The following is a 21,217-nucleotide window of genomic DNA, read 5'->3' as shown; positions in this document are numbered from 1 at the left end:
TTGCAATGGTATCCTATTCCAATCCCATAAGCCACTTCCATCCTGTTAATGTGTAATTTCCCTAGATGCAGCCATGGTTACAGCCCTACTAGCAAAATCATGCAAAATCTTTCCTGTGCATGCAGAATATTTTCATAATTAATGCATAAAAGACAATAACACTTGTAGCTGTGAATGATGATTAATTTAAAATGTTTTATTTTAACACCAACACATCACAAACTAACAGGACTTTAGTTACACTATACATTAAATAAGTTTGCTAAGACTGGTGTACTTGTTCTCTTGGACCAAATACCACTTACATGTATGTATGTGTACAATTGTATGAATGTATGAATATCTTCGCATGGTAAAAAGCCTGCCAATAACATAACATAATAGGACACTTTCCTTGAACACATAATGTGTGTACATAATAACGTTCTATGAAAACATACAATAATAATAATAATAATAATAATAATAATAATAATAATAATAATCTTGAAACTGTTACTGTGCAACATCCTCTTGTTGAGGGACGGCATTGTCCAGGGAGCACTCTTCTCCATTTTCAACACGTCCACGTGTTTCTGCGTCCTTTGGAGTTTCGAGACTCTCTGCACTCTGCGCTTGCTGGTCATCACCCCCCACAGTCTGCTTTGAGCGCTTCTGGCGGCCCTGCTGGGGACGAACGTCAGCCAAAGAGGAACTCTCTTTGTCGTGCTTCCTCTGGTGTACCGTGCGAGCGCTAGCTTGGGTGAAGGCTTTTCCGCAAACACTGCAGCTGTAGCGCTTCTCGCCCGTGTGTATTCGCTTGTGAATGCTGATGTAGGCTTGGCTTGAAAACACCTTCCCGCACAGGTCACACTTATTAGACTGGGTCTGACTTGGCTTTCTCTTTTCCTTCTCTTGTCCTCCTTTGTGTGTTCTCTGGTGCAGTTTGAGGTGATTGAGTTGAGAGTACGTCTTACTGCACAGATCACAGGAATAGGGCGTGCTTGGGGTCGACTTGGTCTTGCCTTTTCCGCCAGATTCACGCGGACTTTTGATGAACGCCCTCTTTGTGTGCGTCCTCTCGTGCAGTTTGAGATGGTTCAGTTGAGAAAATGTCTTGCGGCACCGGTTGCAGGAATAGTTTCTTGTGCTCGCCGACGTCCCCTGGTCTTTGTGTGTTCGTTTCCCAGAGGAGGAGCCACGGCCTCGCCCTCTAGAGCAATACTGGAGGCGTTTACCTGGAGGAGTTCAGGAGGTCTGATTTTACACCAATTGGGGTTATTTGCTTTGACACCACTTATCATACTGCATTGTTGAAGCCATTGATTGGCTAGTGGCATTCTTTTGTTTATGGTTTTATGACACACTTAAAAACACAAACTAACAACTGATAGCCAAATCAGTAATGTACCAACAACTACCGTTCATACTCACTGTCAGGGATGTAATCGCTATCTCTTCCATCTCCATCATCATCGTCGTCTTCATCACTGTCCTCAACCCCAGCATGATGCACCGGCCCTTGCACAATAAAGACTCCGTTTGGTCCCAGTTTGTGGCTACAGTCCTCCAGCCGGACTGACACCATTCTCATCTGTGGGGACTTGTCAGTGTTACTGACTGAGCCTGAAGGATCGGCGGGTTTGGCTTCCGAGATACGGGAGAGGAACCGGGTGCGTCTGTCCACACGTTCCTGCAGTAAAAGAAGATGGTGGTTAAAGGTTAGGGGTTGTGGTATGGCCACAGTAGAGAAAACCAAGTTAAATCCAAGCAGAAAATTACAATCCACAATATTCCATTTTGTTTGTGGAAACATACATTACAGACTGTGTATGAGGCTTTAAAATGTTAAACTTTTTCTGTTTCAAAATTAGTGTTCATATCTTCATTTGTATCTTGATAAAGAAACTAAAATAGCAGTCCTGTAGAGTTCAATAGTTTCAGCTGTTCACCAGAGCAGAAGCCTGATTAAAAAAGTAATCAAACACCTGACCTTAAGCAATATTTCAAAATTAACAAAGAACAATGGCTGCCATTGCATTAAGCAAATTTGTCTGCATAAGGCGTCTTAACATAAGACAGGCTGCCCTTAAATTAGGTCAAAATGATCTTACGAGGCAGTGAACAATACCAACAATAAAAACAATACCAACTAGATTTTTTATCCTAATACAATTAATAACACTTGGTTAGATAAGCAGTTTTTGCAGTGAACAAAGAACAGTGACACACCACATTATTGTTGGTTCTAGTTGGCTGATGTTTGGGTCAGTTCTATGACATACCGATCTGACCCATGGATGACTTCATGTGCAAAAAGCTCCCACCATACTACTTTACGTACGTTATAATAAGGCAAAATAATTATTAGAGTGAAGGGAATACCATGATGCTCAGTTGGAGTGTTGGAGCAGACAGCTTGCAGGCTCTGGAAAAAAAATGTCTTGATTCTGTCTGTGTCGCAGTGAATAGCTGTTCCTCTGCACAATGAATCTCGTCCCAAAGAGCTCCGAGACTGATTGAAGAACACACAATCACACATACACACACACAATAATCTGCTTAGAACTTTGAATCACTGCAAAGGGGTGATGCACAGTTTTGGCGCCTGGGCCCACTAATTGGGCAAGCTATTGGGTGATACCTCTGTGAGTTTGTTTTCCTCTTGTCTCTTCTGAAGGGCCTCCACGTGTTAGCTGATGGAACTCAGTCTGAGTCAGTGTCTGGACAGACTCTGCTTCTCTCTAGCTGCTTCTTCAACAAGAACTGGGATGCAGTGTTTCAATCTTTGCACTGAAACAAACAAACAAGCAACTACACAAACAAGACAAAGGGCCAAACTACTGCACTGAATCTTATTGTGTCTGCTTTGAGCATAATGACACAGGACAAGAGATGATTTATGATAAAATATATAACATTGTGGCTACATTAAGTGTTCAGCAGGTTGCAATGCCAGAATCCAGTCCCTGTGCTAGGTTATTACATTGTAGTGTTATGTTTATAGCCTTTCATATTTGTGCAGATTTTATCCCCTTTCTGGTCGTTTTGAACATTTGCTGCTCTCGGGGAATGTGCAGATCTGTGTAGGAAATATGGTGGATAATTCTGCTTTTAGGCCATCACCAATGTCTGCAGTCAAAGGCCATGAAGCAAAATTACTGCCCTGCATTTAGCGCTGGAGACCAGCACTAGATCTCTACAACGGTCTTCGTTGTGTCCAGTCAGTGTGCATACAGCATGTAAAGCGGAGAGATCAAAGCATTTAAAAAAAAAAAATCGTATCACTGAAACAAACGCTACCGCAACATTAATGATATCAATTGAACCCACCTGGCCGAGACATCCAGTCGGCTGGCGAATCTACACTACATTAAGCAAGTTATGTTAATACGCTAGATATTTTGAGAGGCAGGGAATTTATAAACACATTCTGGGCGAGCTTAACGATAAAAAAAAGACACCACAACACACACTAAGTTGTTGCGTTAGTGGACGAACTTACTGCATCCAGGTATGCGTTCTTTCGGGTGCGGCAAGTTGCCAGGATTGTTATCATTCAACGAACGTTAATTCTCTGACTAGGCTACATGTCTCTTCCAAAAAACGTAAAATAATACAGTCTCTTGTTCTGTGTTGCTACAGAGAAAAAAATGTTTCGTCACGCCTTAGATTTTATTCACTGTGGCCATGTGACTTCAACAGCACATATTTCGTTGGTAGCAGCACCACTAGATGGCTTGGAGGAGGTTTTACCCTGGATGGTTTTACTTACACTACATTTGTGCTTCAGGTAATATGGGAGTTCCAGGGAGTTTTCCAGGGTGTTACTACCGTTTTCAGTGAGTTATTACCATATTCAAACTATCAACATCCACACACATTCACTCCAAGCTCTATCCTCACAGAAACAAAATATCAAAAGCAAACAGCTGCTTTCAGCTCAGGTCTGCAGACTGCATCTTGTATTCAGGATGACTGAAATCAGTTACTTGGTCAAGCAAATTCATTTGTTGCTGTATATCGATATACTGAGCGGCAGGAATCAGGGCCAACTGCAACATACTCTGCAATGTATAAGTTGTCAGGCACCATCAGTTTAATATCATACATCTACCGTGTCCAGACTCTGTCCCCTCAGAGGATTAACAAATCACTCCACCTCTGTCTATCTGAACAAATTGTGTTTATTTTTTTTTTCAATCAATCTCTCTGAACGTACAAATATACTGTCTAGTTTCTTCTTAGTATTGCTTGCTCTCAACAATAATAACAATAGAGTACTTCTGTAGTACTTTAGCAGATTCATTGAGTATTTCAAACTGTAGTGCAAAAAAAGGAGGGGGCATCATTCAGAATTACACTTAACTTAAAACAGTACAAAGTTTCTCAGAAATATACACCTCATCACACATTTCAAACACTTGCCATAACATAGCATTGATCTTAGGAGGTGTGTATTACTGCAGTGCATTAAAAGCATGCTACTAACTATGTGCTTGTTTCGAACATGGAGGTCGTCTGGCTATGGAGCTACAACTTCTACCATAGATGGTGAGGTGGTTGTCGCGTCTAAGCCTTGACACAGCACTGTGTGTGTGTGTGTGTGTGTGTGTGTGTGTGTGTGTGTGTCTTGACACAGCACTGGGTGAAAAAATGCTCCTCATCCCTGTGGCGTCAACTCGTATACTTTGAAGTTTACCTCGACTTGTAAACCTCTGGCACTTTCGGTGCTGCTGGACTGTGCAAGAGACAGCTGACCCTTCTGAAGTTTGAGCATCAAATTCAGCCCTATGGCTTTTCTCCCGCGTGCCTCCTCCTGTGCTTTCGAGCAGAAGCGACCTTTGTTCCTGCGCGTGCGTCACCCTCGTGTGCTGCTGGAGCTCAGCAAACAGACCGAACTTCTGACCGCAGCTCGACCAAGCGGAGGGGCCTCTCTCCTGCGTGGCTCCGCTCGTGACTTCTGGCCCCCGACGCGCTCGCGAACCTCATCGGACAACGCGGGCACTGGTGCGGCTTGTCCTGAGCGCGCTGCCTCAGGTGCTCCTGGAGTTTGCCCAACAGTCTGACTTTCCGCGCCGCGGAGCAGCTAGCGCAAGCAATGGGCTTCTCCTGAGATAGACACGGGAAGCTCCTGCCACACTCGCCGCACGTGCTGGACTGACCCTTGTGCCTTGTCCTCTGGTGTGTGTAGAGGTTGCTGGACGTGGCGAAGGTCCGGTCACAAACGACGCAGGCGTACGGCTTTTCATTGGTGTGTACCCGCTGGTGAACTTTAAGATAGGCCCGACTTGAGAAAACCTTCCCGCATGTTCCACACCGTGGAGGCGTGTTGCTAGACATCTTTTTCTTCTTTTGTGCTTGTTCCTTGTTTGAACAGGGAATTTGAAATGATAAACTCTTACCATGCACTTTCTGGTGCAGTCTGAGGTAGTTAATCTGTGAAAAAACCTTATTGCATTGATCGCAGGGATAGGTAATTTTCCAGATGGGCTTTCTCTTAACATCTTCATTGGGAACTGGAGATTCAGGAGGCCTTATATGCATTGTCTGGTGCAGTCTAAGGTAGTTTATCTGAGAAAACGTCTTACTGCATTGATCGCAGGCATGGGATATTTCTCTGTTTAACTCCTTAGCATCTTTGATGGGAGCTGAGGATTCCATGGACCTTTTATGCCTTCTCTGGTGCAGAGTAAGGTAGTTTATCCGAGAAAACGTCTTACTGCATTGATCACAGGCATAGGACACTTTTTGGAGAGTCTGTTGCCTGTCTTTAATATGCTGTTGAGATTCAACGTGCGATCTATGTGTTCGTTGGTGCAGTTTGAGATGGTTTGATTGAGAAAAAGTCTTGCTACATAGATTGCAGGAGTATAACCGTTCAGTGGTCTTTTCCTTGCTGTGGGATGGCCGCCCGGAGTCACCAGAATATTTAACCTGGGAAATGCCATGCATCTTCAGGTGCAAATTGAGGAGGATTGGTTTGGAAAACCTCCTGCTACACTGACTGCAGCAATAAAGTCCATTCATCCTTTCTTCTTTGTGTTTGACCAGAAAAGAATCCTCCATACCAGAGAAGAGGTCTTCATCTGAGAGGTGAATGAGACATATAGCAGAATTAGAAAAAAGACAGATAAATGTTAACACTTTCCACATCACGACATTGTTAACTAAATTACCAAAAGACACCAGTCCTCACAGAAACAAAATTTAACAAAAGCAAACAACTGCTTTCAGCTCAGGTCTGCAGACTGCGTCCTGTATTCGGGATTACTGAAATTTGTTACTCCAAAAGACACCAGTTACCATGTTAGCAAGTTTTTAGCAATGGCAATATTAGCTCTGGGTGGTGTTTACAAGGTGTCAGAATGCTTTACTTGGTAACTAGATTGCTCGATACAGACCAAGATTTGCATAGCTGCTTTCACTACAGAGCGGCAAACTGCACAGAAATAGCCACAACCACATTTCACACTTTCACTTACTTTTATGTTTGTGATTACTGCCTTCATCGAATACATCGGCTTCCTCCTCTTCCTCCGCATCTTTCCTGTCTAGTAATTTGAAGACTCCATCTGGTCCAAGTTTGTGTCTGCAGTCCTCAATGCTCACTAATAGGGTCTTCACTGGGCATTGCTGTGGTGACCTTGCTCTGTTCCTACCAAAGCTTGAGGACTGAGTGAGGTTGGGCTCCACGACGCAGGAAAGGAAAATGGTGGGTTGGTCGACACAAACCTAAAAAGAAAGTATTGGAGAGGCTCTTTGTTAGCACGCATGCCAGATTCGAGGACCTGGGACCGAGTACAGGTAAGTACTGCTATTCCTTTATCCAAGGCAACATGGCAACGGCAGGTTCAGGAGTCGAACCTGTGTTGACCAATTATCAGTAGGTTATATGACCACAGCTCCACGCGCTGCTGTAAACTCTACTGAGTAGTACACACAACACAGCCTACACAAACACAGTTATATCATTTCATAGTAGGGTAAACAAATCTAAACGATTTCTAACACGTAACAGTTTTTGTAACACTGAAAGCAAATGCAAAGCAAATATCTTCTCAAGATTCTTTAACTTTCCATCCTCTCTGTACACTGTAAACCCAGTCTTCTTACACAGACTTCTTAGTTAGCACTGTGAATGGGAAACACAGTGCGGGTGGCCTGCCCCTCAAAAGATAACAAAACACTGTGTGGAGTTTCTCGGGGAGCACTGAAGAGAGGGGTGAGCTACCTGTCTGGAATGTTTTGTTTGGTCCTTGGTTCAAATATAATGTAAATTGCTTTGGACAAAAGCGTCAGCTACGAAGCATAAACACAAGCATAAATAAATGCAACATCATTCAGCAACGCTGACCTATAAAACCTTTTTACCTCACTAAAACCTCACCTACCTTTAAAACAAAGGCACTTTGGAAGTTAATTTCAAGTTCACAACAGCACTTTTCTAAACTCAACTCTAAACAGTTCACAAATCATGTTCGGACCTTCACTTCTGACCATCAGCATGAAAAATAATTAAATACCCACGTCATTGGTTCTTGCACGCCAAGGCAGGGGCCAGTTCTCTGACATGATTGGTAGGTTGTGTGACACAACATTCTGACTCCTTGCCAACCCCTCTGTGATGTCATTGCAGGATGGATCTGTGGGACTGAACCCTGTTCTACAGGACAGGTCTGCTGATGGTGGGTCTCTGCATACCTAGAAAACACACACAAAAAAGATTAACAGTGCTCTATTTTTCATACATGAATTTAAAACAACGGTAAAACAACTGTAAAAGAGTACGGATTACCAAGGTCTTGGCTTCAATTTTGGCTCGGACATGACGGGACCTTAAAGACTGTGGCTTCTGGTGCTTCCTATAAGGAGAAGGGTGCTTACAGGTTAAAATCATATGTGTGGGTGGGTGGATGGATGGATGGATGGATGGATGGATACTTTATTGATCCCCATGGGGAAATTCAAAGGTCTCAGTAGCATACAGACATCACACACAACATGCACCAACATGATATCAGGTTAGTAAACAGAATGTGCCTTTGCAACATTGGATGAATAATGGGCAATGTAGATATTGTAAGTAATAATTTGTTTGACATGTGCAATGTAATGCATTAATACAGAAACTAATCATAATTATTGCAGCAACTTAAAATATTCTTGAATTTTGAAATTTAGCCATGTTTACCATTATGTTGGTGGTAATGTAAGCAGTGTTGTGAATATATGCTTTTCTTTCAAGAGGGGTCTAAAGGCATATCTGTTCAACATGCACTTAGTTTATTAAGCCTTTCTTATTCGTTATGGTTTGTATATTATAGTATTTATTTATTTTCATTAGGCTATTAATTTAATTGACATTGCTGTTTATTATTGCTTTTATCCATAATGTAGTCTTACCAACTTTTTAAGTTATTTACTGTTAAATTGAACTTTGTATTGTTGTTATGTGTACGTCACTTTGGACAAAAGTGTCTTCTAAATACCATAACCATATGCCATACACACACACACACACACACATATATAGACATTGCATTAAAGATCAGCCATTTCTTTCTACAACAGTCGAGAACCCGTTTGCAATTATATGTAAGCACATAATGTAATGTAATGTGCTGCCCTGAGTAAACAAAACAATGCAAATGATCTCAGCTGGTATTCTGTCTATAATGGAGTGGAATGGAATTTTTTTGTGTGTCTCCAAACTTTACACTGGTAGTGTATATAAATCAGTAATCCCAATCAAAAATAAAATATCTATTTTTATGAGTGACAACTGGTTGTGCTTGTTTGTCTAGGTGTGGTGGTAAAGTCATCCTGACAAGGAAATTTAGTAGTAATATTGAGTTTTTTACTACCAAAAAATGGTACCACATGATACCAACTACCTATAACTACTCTCATGAAATACACCGAATTCTTTGACACAAACATTCTGGCATTTGTGGGAAGCGAAAGATATACCATGTTGTTGGAGGTGCAAACAAAATCACCATGGAGTCCCTTTCCCACCAGAGGGATTTTTGCAGTTCCTAGAACCCTTTTTTTCTTGTGTTCCGACCGGACCAACTTGGGGATTATTAAGTTCCTCTGACCGCAGTTCCTGTAACTCTTTCAGCTCCTACTTCAGGGCAGGGTCTTTTCCCTAGTCCGCATAGGAACCCTTAGTGACCTAGGTCTATGTTGATTGGTCTAACTTATAAGTCACGCCCACTGTCAACCTAAGTTGAATGGGCAATTTTAATTTGAATGCGCAACAAGTGCCTATGGGCGCTTGGCCAGTGCGAATGCAAATGGCAAATCCGGTTTTGGGGGAGAGTAGTTAGTAGAACTGTTTAGAAGTGTTCCTATAACTATGTTCCATAGACTGTTCCTATAACTACGTTCCTGTAAAACCGGTTTTGGGGGAGAGTAGTTAGTAGAACTGTTTAGAAGTGGACTGTTCCTATAACTATGTTCCATAGACTGTTCCTATAACTACGTTCCTGTAAAACCGGTTTTGGGGGAGAGTAGTTAGTAAAACTGTTTAGAAGTGGACTGTTCCTATAACTATGTTCCCTAGACTGTTCCTATAACTACGTTCCTGTAAAACCGGTTTTGGGGGAGAGTAGTTAGTAGAACTGTTTAGAAGTGGACTGTTCCTATAACTACGTTCCTGTAACTACTTGGTGGCCTATAATAGACAGGAGCTGGCTTAAAGGTGCTCTAAGCGATGCCACACACTTTTTAGGCTAAAACATTTTACACTTACTGCAAACATCACCTAACCAACCGCTAGCCGTCTGTGTCCTGAATACACTGTAAAAAAACGCAATCTCTGTGGACAGCCCAGGCTCCAAAAACGGCAACAAAAACAACCTGGGCAAACCTAGCCCATAAAAGCATAACAAACTGTTCCAGCAAATCCCAGACGAGATGCACATTTAGGAGAGTTTCAATTGCACGGGAGGGAGGGGGAGGAAGTAGCGAGCTAGCTCTGTTTTGTTTGAAAGTCAACAGAAGTGATGTTACCCAGCATCGCTTAGAGCACCTTTAAGGGTTATATCACTCCTCAAAAATGTTGCTCCTTTTTGGCACCAGTGTAAATAAATGTATGGTGTACGCCACTTCAGGAAAGAATAATCATGTAATGGAAGTTAAGGACTGGAGCTCAAAATAATCATTCGTAGGGCCTACCCAGTCATTATCACGTTCATGTTAGAAGTCTCAACAGCAGCATATCACCATTCTCAATGTCAACTAATAAAACAACCTACCAACCATGGTATGAATAAATTGTTTAGCTATTGTCCAAAGTAAGGTGCCTGTTTCACAGTTGATGGGTCTTTCAAATCAACCAAACAGTCAATCTGTAACCTCTTTTAGTCCACAAATCTTACACAACTTACATTTATAGCCTGCTATACAACTTGGCTGGAGGTCAGAATTTAATCGGATGACATAGATCCTATAACCCAACAATAAAACATTGCATACAACTCATGTGAATTTCCCCACATCTGTCAATGCACCTCAAACAACATGGCACAGAGTTTTGAGTGGTCTGTGACTTAAGCTTGTGTCAAAGAATGAGCCCAATTGCAACAGAGTAGCCTGATACTCAGGAGCTCAGCATGTGCAGGAATCCCTCTTACATCTATCCACCACAAAAGCAGAGCTCTAGCTCAATCCACAATCAATTATAGTGATGTCATCCTAATCAATATGAATAACATGATTCTCTTGAACATACCTTTTCTCAAAAGCCAGTTGCTCCTGTAGTGACTGCACCTCGTTCCTCAGAGCTGAGATAGTCTATTGTACAACGCACAAAAGGATTTACGAACATCTGATAAAAATATTGAAATTAAAGACAGCCGATTCATGTTTTTTTTTTTTTTGAAACTGGACACCAATACCTCTTGGGCATGTGTGAGTTTGTTCTCCTTCTCGTCCAGTCTCTTCTGCAGGTCTTCCACTTGTATCCTGAGCAGCAGATTGGACTCCATCTGATCACTCAGCAAGGAATCCACTTCCCTTTGCCGTTGCTCCAACAGCAAGGCATGCCCCGTAGACTTTTGGTCATAGCAAAATGAATGTAAACAATGCAAACGGATATTAACAAAGGGTCACAGTAACACCCGAAACCAACATCAAAACTTCAACAAAAACACTTAGCTATCGTATATTGCACTGTATAATGTTCTTGTTCATCCGATATCGACCAAGCTCTCTGGGTCCGTGACGTTAAGCTATGGGAAAGTAATGCAAGTTACTCTTTTATGTCCAGCCGGGAAGAAGCTAATGCTGCGTGTTTTTAATAGATGTAATACCTAATTTTACTTACGGCGTCCATGATCGACTCATATGGCAGCGGTCATAGGCCTACTGCCGCTAAACGATGGTGAATCACCGGAGCTCAACACATTTCACTTTCGAAACAGCTACGACAATTTCAAAACAAAAACTTTAGTCAAAGTCTCCTCCATTGATATTTCAATATGTTGACTGAAACTGAAGCATGCCATCTTTTTCTTCGAAGTTAATTGTTTGGTAAGTAGCCTATAGCGACCGTACTTTAGCGCTCCCACGTGGCAAGGAGTAACATTGCAGGGTTGGCCATTTTTCTTCTTTTTATTTTATTGGCTTGGTCCTTGGTGCATTACCACCACCAGGGGTTTGGAGCATCAATGTTCCAGTCTGAGTAGGTTGTACAGGGTCCAGACCAATGTACAGTTGTCCGTTATAATCATCAAAATTAAAAGAAATAAACATTTGAAATATACCAGTCTGTGTGTAATGAATGAATATAATATACAAGTTTCACTTTTTGAATGGAATTACTGACATAAATTAGATAGTTAGATAGATAGATACTTTATTGATCCCCAGGGGAAATTAAAGGTCTCAGCAGCATACAGACAACATAAACACATTCTTTAACAGCAGAAAGAGTAATTAAAGTATATAATATAAAAACACAACTAAGCAATAAGGACAGTAGAAGATAAAGAATATGCTAAATATACTAAAATACAAAATATACTAACTAACACTTAATCTAAATAAATTCTAAAAACAGTATCCACATAGTGGTGATTAATCAATCAAAGGCGCTTGCAATGACTGAGGCAGGGACAGCCATCATGACCACATTCTACCGAGGCACCATCGAGAGCATCCTCTCCAGCTGTATCGCTGTGTGGGGCGGAAGCTGCACTGAATACAACAGGAAAGCCCTGCAGCGCATAGTGAACACAGCTGGAAGGATTATTGGTGCTTCACTCCCCTCCCTGAAGGACATTTACACCACCCACCTCACCCGCAAGGCAACCAAAATTGTGAGTGATGCAAGTCACCCCGCTCACAATCTGTTTGATCTACTGCCCTCTGGGAAGAGGTACAGAAGCCTGCGCTCCCGCACTACCAGACTCACCAACAGCTTCATACACCAAGCCGTAAGGATGCTGAACTCTCTCCCTCCTCTCCCCCCTCCACCCTCAGCTACATAACATCCTGGACATTGGACCCAAATGGCCGCCTGCACTACTCCACTTGCACACTTGCACACTTGTACACTTTACAACTGGTGTTGTTGTCCTGAAAACACAACACTTCTGCTGCTCTTACATAACTTGCACCACTATGCCACTTTCTTCTTACTTAGGTCAAACAGAACTACCCAAGCCTTTTATTGGCCTGAATTTGCACTAGTATTTTTATTGACTGTCTATGCACAATTTCAACCACATTTTGCTGCTCTTATTTTTTCATTATTATATGTGCCCTCTTATTTACTTATTTACTTACTTTTTTATTTACTTATTTACTTACTTTTTTGTTTACTTGAATGTTATGTTTGTCTGTGGACCTAAATTGGTAAAATATGTCTTGTCTTCACCGTGGGATAGTGAGAAACGTAATTTCGATCTCTTTGTATGTCTGGAACATGTGAAGAAATTGACAATAAAGCTGACTTTGACTTTGACTTGACTTTGACTGAGCCTGTGATTCTCTGTGCATAGTAAGGTATGGTAAGGTGCTCTAAGGTGCTCTGTGTGAATGAGTGTCATGGTGGTAGTGCAATGGTGATAGTGGTCATGGTGATAGTGCAAATGTAAAAAGTAAGTCCAACAGTGCAACAATGCAGAAATAAAGTAAAGTAAAGTCTATATATCTATATATTTAACTATTTAAAGAAAATGTATAAGTGTGGCCACAGTTCGGCTGTGGCATGGAGGGGGCGGGGGGCGTTATGAATATGTGCTAATGTGCTAATATAGCACGCAAACAGTGAGGCATAAAGACAGTGGTAAAAGTGGCTAATGGACAGACAGTAACATGGAGGGGGTGAAGAGGCAGACAGACTATGCAGAGAAGTCTATCTCTCCTGAGGCATTGAACAGTTCAATGGCCCTGGGGACAAATTACTTTCTCAGTCTGTCAGTTGTGCAAGGCAGTGAGCGAAGTCTCCAGCTGATCAGGCTCTTCTGATGGCTCTTCTGATGGCTGTTGACTGAGGACGTTGTCACCTCATTGTTCGTGATCGCCATGTGGGGGAGGGGTGCAAAATCCAGTGATGGTTGGGGTACGATAGCCTGTGATGATGGAGGTGAGTGTTGCGCTGGTATTTTATGATCAAAATTAACTTTTTGATGATATTCTATTTATATGACCAGCACCTGTACAGTGGTAGTTGACATTAGTCATGCTGCTTTAGCTTAGAACCTCCAGCAGAGAGAGAGAGCCAGCGGGCAACCTTACACCGCAGGATCCTTTTTGAAGTTGATCTGCAAGGTGTGTGTTAAATTGGTTCAGATCTTAACTGATAGATCTTTTTCAGTGCATTAAGGTAATGCTTCCTCATCATCTGCTCATATTAAGTGTGGTGTAGGGCCTCTATTATTCTCTTTAAACATGCTTTCCATGCTTTTAATCAATAAAAAATGTGTTGCTACGCAGATGATATGCAATTATGGCCCCTGAAAATTTCTGCTCGTTGAGCAACCTTTTCCTCTGTCTCAATAACATTAAGAATTTGATGGCTAACATTTTTTTTTACAGCTAAATGACAATAAAACAGAAGTGATAATTTATGGACCACCAAATAGCTGTCAACAAAGCATGGCTCTCTGTTAACTATCACAGTGTTGTTAAGAACCTAGGTGTTTTCTTAGACTCATCTTTGACTTTTAATAAGAAAGTCAATACTGTTGTCAAGGGAACTTCCTGTTTGCTACCTCAATTGAAATGCAAGTGAAATTCAAAAATTGAATTGGAATTTAAGAGCCAGTTTCAATTCAGTTCTGGAATTTTGCACAAGCCTGCACCCTAGTCCTCTTCAATCATCTTTCCAGCATCTTCTTTGTGTTCCTTCTGCTTCCCTAAAATCTAAAGATGAAAGAGCTTCCTCTGCTCCCATGCAGCTCTGGAATAGCCTGATGTCAAATCCTGTCCCACTATCAGTAGGCCTATCTTTAAAGACCTACCTCTTCTCCCTAGCTTTTGATCCCTTCACCTCTACCTTTTCTCTCTGTTGTTTTACATCATCTTCTTTCGTTTTTGTTTTTATGTTCATTAATATTGGGGTATATTACTAGGCCCAGCTGTTGTTAACTTTGAGATTTTTCGTCTGTTGTTTTCTTTATTTAGCTTATTAATATTTTCTTATTTTTATGTAAAGAACCTAAGTGCAATGTTGTTACTTAAAATTAATTAATTAAATTAACTTGACTTGACCAGATTGCTGTTATTGCAACTGCACACTCCATCCATAGGGTGGCGGTGATGTATTATTGGGTAACTACCAAAGAAGAAGACCACACGTAAGCTACCCATGAAGCTAACCTGGAACTACCTTGGCTAACAAGTGTCCAAATTTGTTGACTTATGTCAGAATATGTGTGTACATTGTACATTTTCTGATGGCGCACTGTACAGTATAGTATAGGCGCTGTCTTTATTTAACATGATTGGTGGCATGAAATATCTGAGGTAAACGTAAATCAACAGTTTACGCATGGTGAGTTGAGTTAAGCTATCTTCAGTGTTTTTTGTTGTTATTGTTGTTGTTGTCCTTTCTCCCTCCCTCCGTGAACATTAGTCTAAATCTTCTGTCTTACAAGTTGCCTACACATTCACCTTTTCGCTGAAGAAGCCCTGGAGTTTACAGTAACATACACTGAGAAATACTAGACACAATGTGCCATTTCCTCACATTTAATACAGAGATGTTGAAAGCTAGCTAGGTCATATTGTAAGTGACAATATTATCTGTGTGCCAGAACGATTAAATCTATCCATTTCCGTGTTCCCTGTTTATTTCTCCAACCACTGCACAGGTTTCAATACTGTGAAGAGAGGATTGAGCGGTTAGCAACTAAGAATATTTGCTGTAGCGACCCATTGATTTCACGTCACTAAGTTCTCCGTACTCGCCATGAGTGCCTCCGTCTTCTTCACCCCTGCCAAAGACGATCAGATATGGATAGGTGGAAGACAAAGAGGAGATGGGGAGGAAGACCGTAGCGCTTTGGCTCTCACTGGTGACGAGGCCAGAAACTTCTACCGAAGCCTTCTTGCGGAAAAAGAGCAGGGCCAGGAAACAAGAGGAGAACACTCAGGCAAAAGAGGCAAGAAAAACAAGGGATTAGGAGAGCAGAGGCGGAGAGTTGGTCCACATCACAGGAGAGGTGAGGAAAGAAGAGGAGAAACAGCAGAAGCAGGAGGTAGCGGTCGTGGGGGAGGAGCGAGAAGAGGAGGTGACGAAGGGGGACGAAGGCCGCAACCGCCCCAAGGCTCCAGCAGTGAGAAAGATGGACACAGGCTCCTCCGTGTCGCACAGGAAGGGGACCTCGCCACCTTGCGCAAGCTTCTCAAGGGCCCGCACGTGGATGTGAACTTCCACGACGGGTTCTACTGGACTGCGGTGATGTGCGCCAGCCATGCGGGCCGGGCGGAGGCCGTGCGGCTGCTGCTGGACCATGGGGCCTCTTGGGTGGGGATGGTGGACACGCAGGGGCGGGACGCACGCGACCTGGCCGAGCAGGCCGGCCACAACGACGTGATGAGAGTGCTGGACAGACACGGAGCCGGCACGGCAGGGTCGGGCAATGGCGAGAGGCCAGCGGGAACCAGGTAAGGGCGGTCACAAGTGATTCAACACCACGTACAGTACGCACATTATACTCAGACACAGACATGGAAAATTACTGTATAAAGAAGCTAAATTTCCTTTCTCTCCCAATCTTTCCACCACCATCATCTACTATCCCTTTCTTTCATATACATCTGCTATCTTACACCCCCCCCCAACCCCCCCTCCCCTCATCACACACACCCTCTCCTCCTCATCATACACACCCCCTCCTCCTCATCACACACACCCTCCTCCTCATCACACACACCCACTCCTCCTCATCATACACACCCACTCCTCCTCATCACACACACCATCCCCTCCTCATCATATGCCCTCTCCAACCTCTTTTTCATATATCATTTAACCACTCACCACCCCACCTCCATCATATACCTGCCCCACTCCTGCTGTTGTAATTCCGCTACCCCCATCATATACCTGCCCCATTCCTGCTGTTGTAATTTTGCTACCCTATTATATACCTGCCCCATTCCTGCTGTTGTAATTCCGCTACCCCATCATATACCTACCCCACTCCTGCTGTTGTAATTCCGCTACCCCATCATATACCTGCCCCATTCCTGCTGTTGTAATTCCGCTACCCCATCATATACCTGCCCCATTCCTGCTGTTGTAATTCCGCTACCCCATCATATACCTGCCCCATTCCTGCTGTTCTAACCCCCCCGTCCCGTCCCTTCCAGCGCTCAGCAGACCCCCCAGTGGTGCTCGGTGTGCGAGAGCCTCTACAGCGGGTCAGAGGCACAGCACCAGAGCTCCACCCTGCACCAGTTCAACCGCGGCCGCCTTAGCCAGCCGGCAGCCCCGCACTACTGCCTACCCCCGTCCAGCGCCGGCTACCGCATGATGCTCCGCAGTGGCTGGAACCCTGGAGCCGGCCTGGGGCCAGAGGGACAGGTAAGGCACGCATGCTGGGTCAGAGGCAACACGTACCGCTTCAGCTAGATACATGTAAACATATACAGTAAAATTATACTTTTACACACAGTGTATCATTTTATACAGTACTTTCATATAAGTATGTATGTATGTTATTATACTAGAGCAGGGGTCGGGAACCTTTTTTGCCTGGAGAGCCACTTTTACCAAATTTATTTTTTGCCTGGAGAGCCACTTTTACCAAATGTATTTCTTTTTAATCTCAGAAGAGCCACATAAAGACGGTTACAAGAAAAAGTTTGGATATTTAATGTACAGTTACTTTCATTCAACAGAGGATTTTTTTAACATTTTCTACTAGTTTTAAAAGTAATGTGCAAGTAACTTGAAATGTAAAGTGGAATGACAGAAGTATAGGCCTTCCCATGTAGGCTAAACACCACGTCCCCTATTTTCCCAGTGTCCTTTGGTATACAAAGTAACATCATAGTTAACAAAACAACACTCAATTTTCGTTGACATGTCATTGGCAAAATTGAACGTTAGGCCTACCAGAGATTAGATTTGGTGATTGCCTTGGAGTCTGGCTGGCTCATATTCAGTGAGGTGAAGTTTCATGCAAGAATTGAGGCTGTCATCATTTAAGGGCAACTCCACGCAAAACTGTCATATATCCATAATGCCAACTAAATACCATGGCATTGTGTTGCCGTTATGGATGTGACAGTTTTGCATGGAATTGCCCTTAAACTTGAGCGCAGGTTTGTCTTTATATTTTTCATATGTGAGAAAGATTTCTCACATGCAAGTGGAACAGGACAGGGTTAACACAGCAATACTAACTCGTTGCAGTGTGCTATATATAACGGGCACTTCATTTTGCGTTTTCAGAATCAGTCTTCAGATTTTTGACATTTTCCTTATCTAGCCTACAGCAAGCGCACACATCAACAATAACAATTAAAGTGTTCTCATTGACTGAAATGGAGGGAAATCGGTGATTTTGTTTGATATTGAACTGGCAACGAACCGCAAATGTAACAATATTGTGCAGGCTACGGTTAAGGAGTCAAGTGAGTTGGAAAGTTATATAAATTACTCAGATAGACCTACAATATTACATTTTGAAAATTAACTAACTAAAATAAAATATATTTTAAATACACATTAATTACTAAGACTTAGTATATCATAAGTTTGACTATATATCTCATAATTTTTTTGTGGCGGAAACGGGCTTCCACTGATGTCAGACTCCTCTGGGTTGGCCAGTGGAACATATAGTCATCACTTTGCGCTGTTTCCCCTTTGTTCTCGAGAAATATAGTCTTGCTTACTGAATGAAGTGGAGAGTGATTTATTTATTTTTTCTTGAAAGAGTGAATGTGGGAAATAGTGGAAGAGGTCAAGAATGGGAGAAATTAAGAGGTGGTTTGCTTAATTATGCAGTTATATTATATTATATAGTTATATTCAAGAGAGATGAATATGTTAACTAGTTAAAATTATCAAATTATTATTCTAAACTCTCCTTTGAGGGCATGTTGAGGTAACCTCTGATTTGTGTTGCATTGGTCATCGCAGGTGTTGCATAACCATGTACCAGCTACTGTGTACAGAGGTTCCCCCATTGTAGAAATGAAGTGTGTGTGTGTGTGTGTGTGTGTGTGTGTGTGTGTGTGTGTGTGGGCGTGTGTGTGGGCTGCCTAGATTTGTGCACTAATATTGTAAGGGGTCTTGACAGGGTAATTCAAAATAATGGCTTCAGATTGATAATATGATAATATGCATCTTTAACTACCCCCCCCCCAAAAAAAATAAATAAATAAAAAAATAACAGGGACCAAGACAGCCAGTCCGCACCATACTGAAGCGGGACCAGGCCGGATTGGGGTACGGACCAACCCCTCGCCCCAAGGTGACACACTTTCAGCCAAAGGACGCTCAGGCAGTGGAGCGGCCAACTAAGTCGACGGAAAGACGAGAGAAGGGGACAACGCTCAACGCCAAAGCCCAGAGGAGGAGAGAGGAGAGGCAGCGGGGCTGGGAGAGAGACTTCCGGACTTCATTTAATATTGACTTGTGACTAGGGGTGTGTTACGAGCAAGCAGCCAGGTAACTCATGCCGAGAAAATCAAAATGGACTTCAACAGACTGCATTTGAGAATGAGTCAGCCAATGAGTAGAACTGTGATGAGATGAACACAATACAGTTGGAGAAATACCTTTTGATTAATATAGGGTTTATATAGTGAGTGTATAGTTTTGTGAAATATACTGACTTTTATCAAAATTATATTATTGTCAATAGAGATGAATTACCAAAATATATTCTGTAAACTCTCCACTGAGGGCATGTTGAGGCAATGAAAGTTCAAGGGTGCAGTACGCACATCCAAAGAGTTGAGTACAGGAAAGCACAAGCATGTAAAAGAATGTTGAGTCCGCACACCAGAATCTGCTCCTTAGCGTTTTTTTTATTGGTAGGCTATATCACCACATGTGACGTTTCGGGCCCCAGCCCTTCATCAGATCCATTCGTGCTGGACAGGAAAGCACAAGCATGTAAAAGAACGTTGAGTCCGCACCCCAGAATCGGCTCCTTAGCGTTTTTTTATTGGTAGGCTATATCACCACATGTGACGTTTCGGGCCCCAGCCCTTCATCAGACATGAAATAAGTGGGGAGACACCTCCATATATACATCCATGATCCAATCACGTTAAAGTGCAATTCCATCATGAAAGGACAGATATAAATACAGAGATAGTAAGGAATATACCACTAAGGTGTGTTACAACAGTTCAAATCAAGGTCTTCATTCAACCCTTTTGGAGCGTAAGTGTTGAGGGTGTAGATCCAAAATGCTTCTCTCTTAAGTAACAGACAATTAACATTTTCTCCACGGAAGGGCTGTTTAACCAGTTCAATGCCACAATATCTGAGAGTGGATACATTGTGAGAGGCTTGTGTGAAGTGCATCGCTACTGGGCTTTTGGTGTCATGGTTGCGAATATTTGATCTGTGTTCTGAGATTCTTGTTTTCAGTGGTCTAGTCGTTTTACCAACGTAGGCCAAGCCGCACTGGCACTTAAGCAAATAGATTACGTTCTTGGTGTTGCAGGTGATCACACCTTTGATGTCATAAGGTTTTCCTGTGCGTGGGTGATTAAAGATGCTGGTTTTATATGTGAAGTTGCATCTGTAATTCCCAAAGGGAATAGTCATAAATAAAAATGTGGTGGAGTCAATGGTGGGAGTTCTCACCAACATGTTTTTGAGATTGGGTGCTCTCTTGTACACAATGCGAGGAGGTGTGGTGAAACATGTAAGTGCTGGATCAGAGTCAATAATGTGCCAATGTTTCTTAATGATTTATTCAAAATCTTAAGAGGTGAGTATTAGACAGTGCAACTAACTCTGGACACAGATGTTCTGGATCTGGTGTTACTGAGACAATCAATTTGCGACACATTTTCAAAGCGACTACGTGCTTGTGTAATCCATTCATGTTTATATTGTCTCTGTTGAAAAAGTTTTTCTAGATCCGCTGCCTGGGCTTGGAAATCACTGTCTGAACTACAGATCCGGCGAACGCGACTAAACTGCGACAAGGGCAGACTCCTCTTGAGTGGAATAGGGTGAAAAGATTGTCCATGAAGAATAGAGTTCCTGTCAGTGCTTTTGCGGTAGACAAGGATGTCTAAAAAGTTCATCCTGTGCTTGTCATATTCCATTGTGAATTTCAAATGGCGACTGTTGTTGATAAACTCATGAAATTGTTTCAATTGGGCCTCAGAACCTGTCCAAATGAAAAAAATGTAATCTATATACCTCCTCCAGTTGGAAATTGAGGGTAGGTGTGGGTTGCATAGTTGGTTCAGGATGATTTCCCTTTCAAGGAGTTCACAGTAAAGGGGTGCAAAACTTGGGGCCATTTTGGCTCCCATGCTCGTTCCTGATACCTGGAGGTAAAAATCAGAGCCAGAGAGGAAAAAACTAGATGTGAGAACAATTTCAATGAGGTCCACAATGCAGGAAGTACTTGGGGTGTAGATAGAGCGCTGATTTAAAAAGAATTCGACTGCCTTGAGACCCCCTTCAAAGGGTACGTTGGTGTAAAGAGACTCAATGTCCATGGTCACTAAGAAGCAGTGTTCATCTGTTAATTGAATCATTTTAATGAACTCCATTGGGTCCTTTACATAG

General features: G+C 42.5%; 3 protein-coding genes across 5 annotated transcripts; 1 reads left to right on the top strand and 2 right to left on the bottom strand.

The window, feature by feature from the left end:
- Positions 1-175: 175 nt before the first annotated feature.
- Positions 176-4,019, bottom strand: LOC121718316 (zinc finger protein 235-like). 2 transcript variants are annotated; one of them, XM_042103324.1, is made up of 5 exons: positions 3,485-4,019; positions 2,624-2,772; positions 2,365-2,494; positions 1,414-1,672; positions 176-1,217 (listed from the first exon to the last, which is right to left on the bottom strand). In XM_042103324.1, exons 3-5 carry the CDS (start codon positions 2,365-2,367, stop codon positions 496-498), a joined length of 984 nt encoding a protein of 327 aa, XP_041959258.1. In that variant the 5' UTR covers positions 2,368-2,494; positions 2,624-2,772; positions 3,485-4,019; the 3' UTR covers positions 176-495. The 2 variants fall into 2 exon arrangements, with proteins under 2 accessions (XP_041959258.1, XP_041959259.1); XM_042103325.1 differs by having other exon boundaries at positions 2,365-2,407.
- Positions 4,020-4,148: 129 nt separating this feature from the next.
- Positions 4,149-11,541, bottom strand: LOC121718280 (zinc finger protein 271-like). Of its 2 annotated transcripts, none has more exons than XM_042103225.1 (7): positions 11,315-11,541; positions 10,887-11,042; positions 10,721-10,782; positions 7,778-7,844; positions 7,510-7,683; positions 6,465-6,714; positions 4,149-6,068 (listed from the first exon to the last, which is right to left on the bottom strand). In XM_042103225.1, exons 1-7 carry the CDS (start codon positions 11,321-11,323, stop codon positions 4,864-4,866), a joined length of 1,923 nt encoding a protein of 640 aa, XP_041959159.1. In that variant the 5' UTR covers positions 11,324-11,541; the 3' UTR covers positions 4,149-4,863. The 2 variants fall into 2 exon arrangements, with proteins under 2 accessions (XP_041959159.1, XP_041959161.1); XM_042103227.1 differs by having other exon boundaries at positions 10,887-11,219; positions 11,315-11,539.
- A 3,218-nt stretch (positions 11,542-14,759) lies between these two features.
- gpank1 (G patch domain and ankyrin repeats 1) lies at positions 14,760-20,284 on the top strand. Its single transcript, XM_042103311.1, has 4 exons — positions 14,760-14,989; positions 15,309-16,104; positions 16,813-17,026; positions 18,849-20,284. Exons 2-4 carry the CDS (start codon positions 15,407-15,409, stop codon positions 19,092-19,094), a joined length of 1,158 nt encoding a protein of 385 aa, XP_041959245.1. The 5' UTR covers positions 14,760-14,989; positions 15,309-15,406; the 3' UTR covers positions 19,095-20,284.
- The last annotated feature ends 933 nt before the right edge of the window (positions 20,285-21,217 follow it).

Source organism: Alosa sapidissima, chromosome 9, assembly GCF_018492685.1.
Source record: "Alosa sapidissima isolate fAloSap1 chromosome 9, fAloSap1.pri, whole genome shotgun sequence".
Taxonomy (NCBI): domain Eukaryota; kingdom Metazoa; phylum Chordata; class Actinopteri; order Clupeiformes; family Clupeidae; genus Alosa; species Alosa sapidissima.
Note: the sequence above shows the minus strand (reverse complement) of the source record. Positions and strands in the feature narration are given on the sequence as shown.

What these genes read in the sequence shown, in the direction of transcription:
- LOC121718316 (XM_042103324.1), bottom strand. An exon ending in TAGCGATTACATCCCTGACA is followed by an intron (nt 1,218 to 1,413) that starts GTGAGTATGAAC and finishes GAACTCCTCCAG; the next exon opens with GTAAACGCCTCCAGTATTGC.
- LOC121718280 (XM_042103225.1), bottom strand. An exon ending in AACTCACACATGCCCAAGAG is followed by an intron (nt 10,783 to 10,886) that starts GTATTGGTGTCC and finishes GTTGTACAATAG; the next exon opens with ACTATCTCAGCTCTGAGGAA. An exon ending in GGCGTGCAAGAACCAATGAC is followed by an intron (nt 6,715 to 7,509) that starts GTGGGTATTTAA and finishes CTTTCTTTTTAG; the next exon opens with GTTTGTGTCGACCAACCCAC.
- gpank1 (XM_042103311.1), top strand. Translation starts at nt 15,407, where the DNA reads ATGAGTGCCTCCGTCTTCTTCACCCCTGCCAAAGACGATCAGATATGG. An exon ending in GAGAGGCCAGCGGGAACCAG is followed by an intron (nt 16,105 to 16,812) that starts GTAAGGGCGGTC and finishes CGTCCCTTCCAG; the next exon opens with CGCTCAGCAGACCCCCCAGT. An exon ending in GCCTGGGGCCAGAGGGACAG is followed by an intron (nt 17,027 to 18,848) that starts GTAAGGCACGCA and finishes AAAAAATAACAG; the next exon opens with GGACCAAGACAGCCAGTCCG.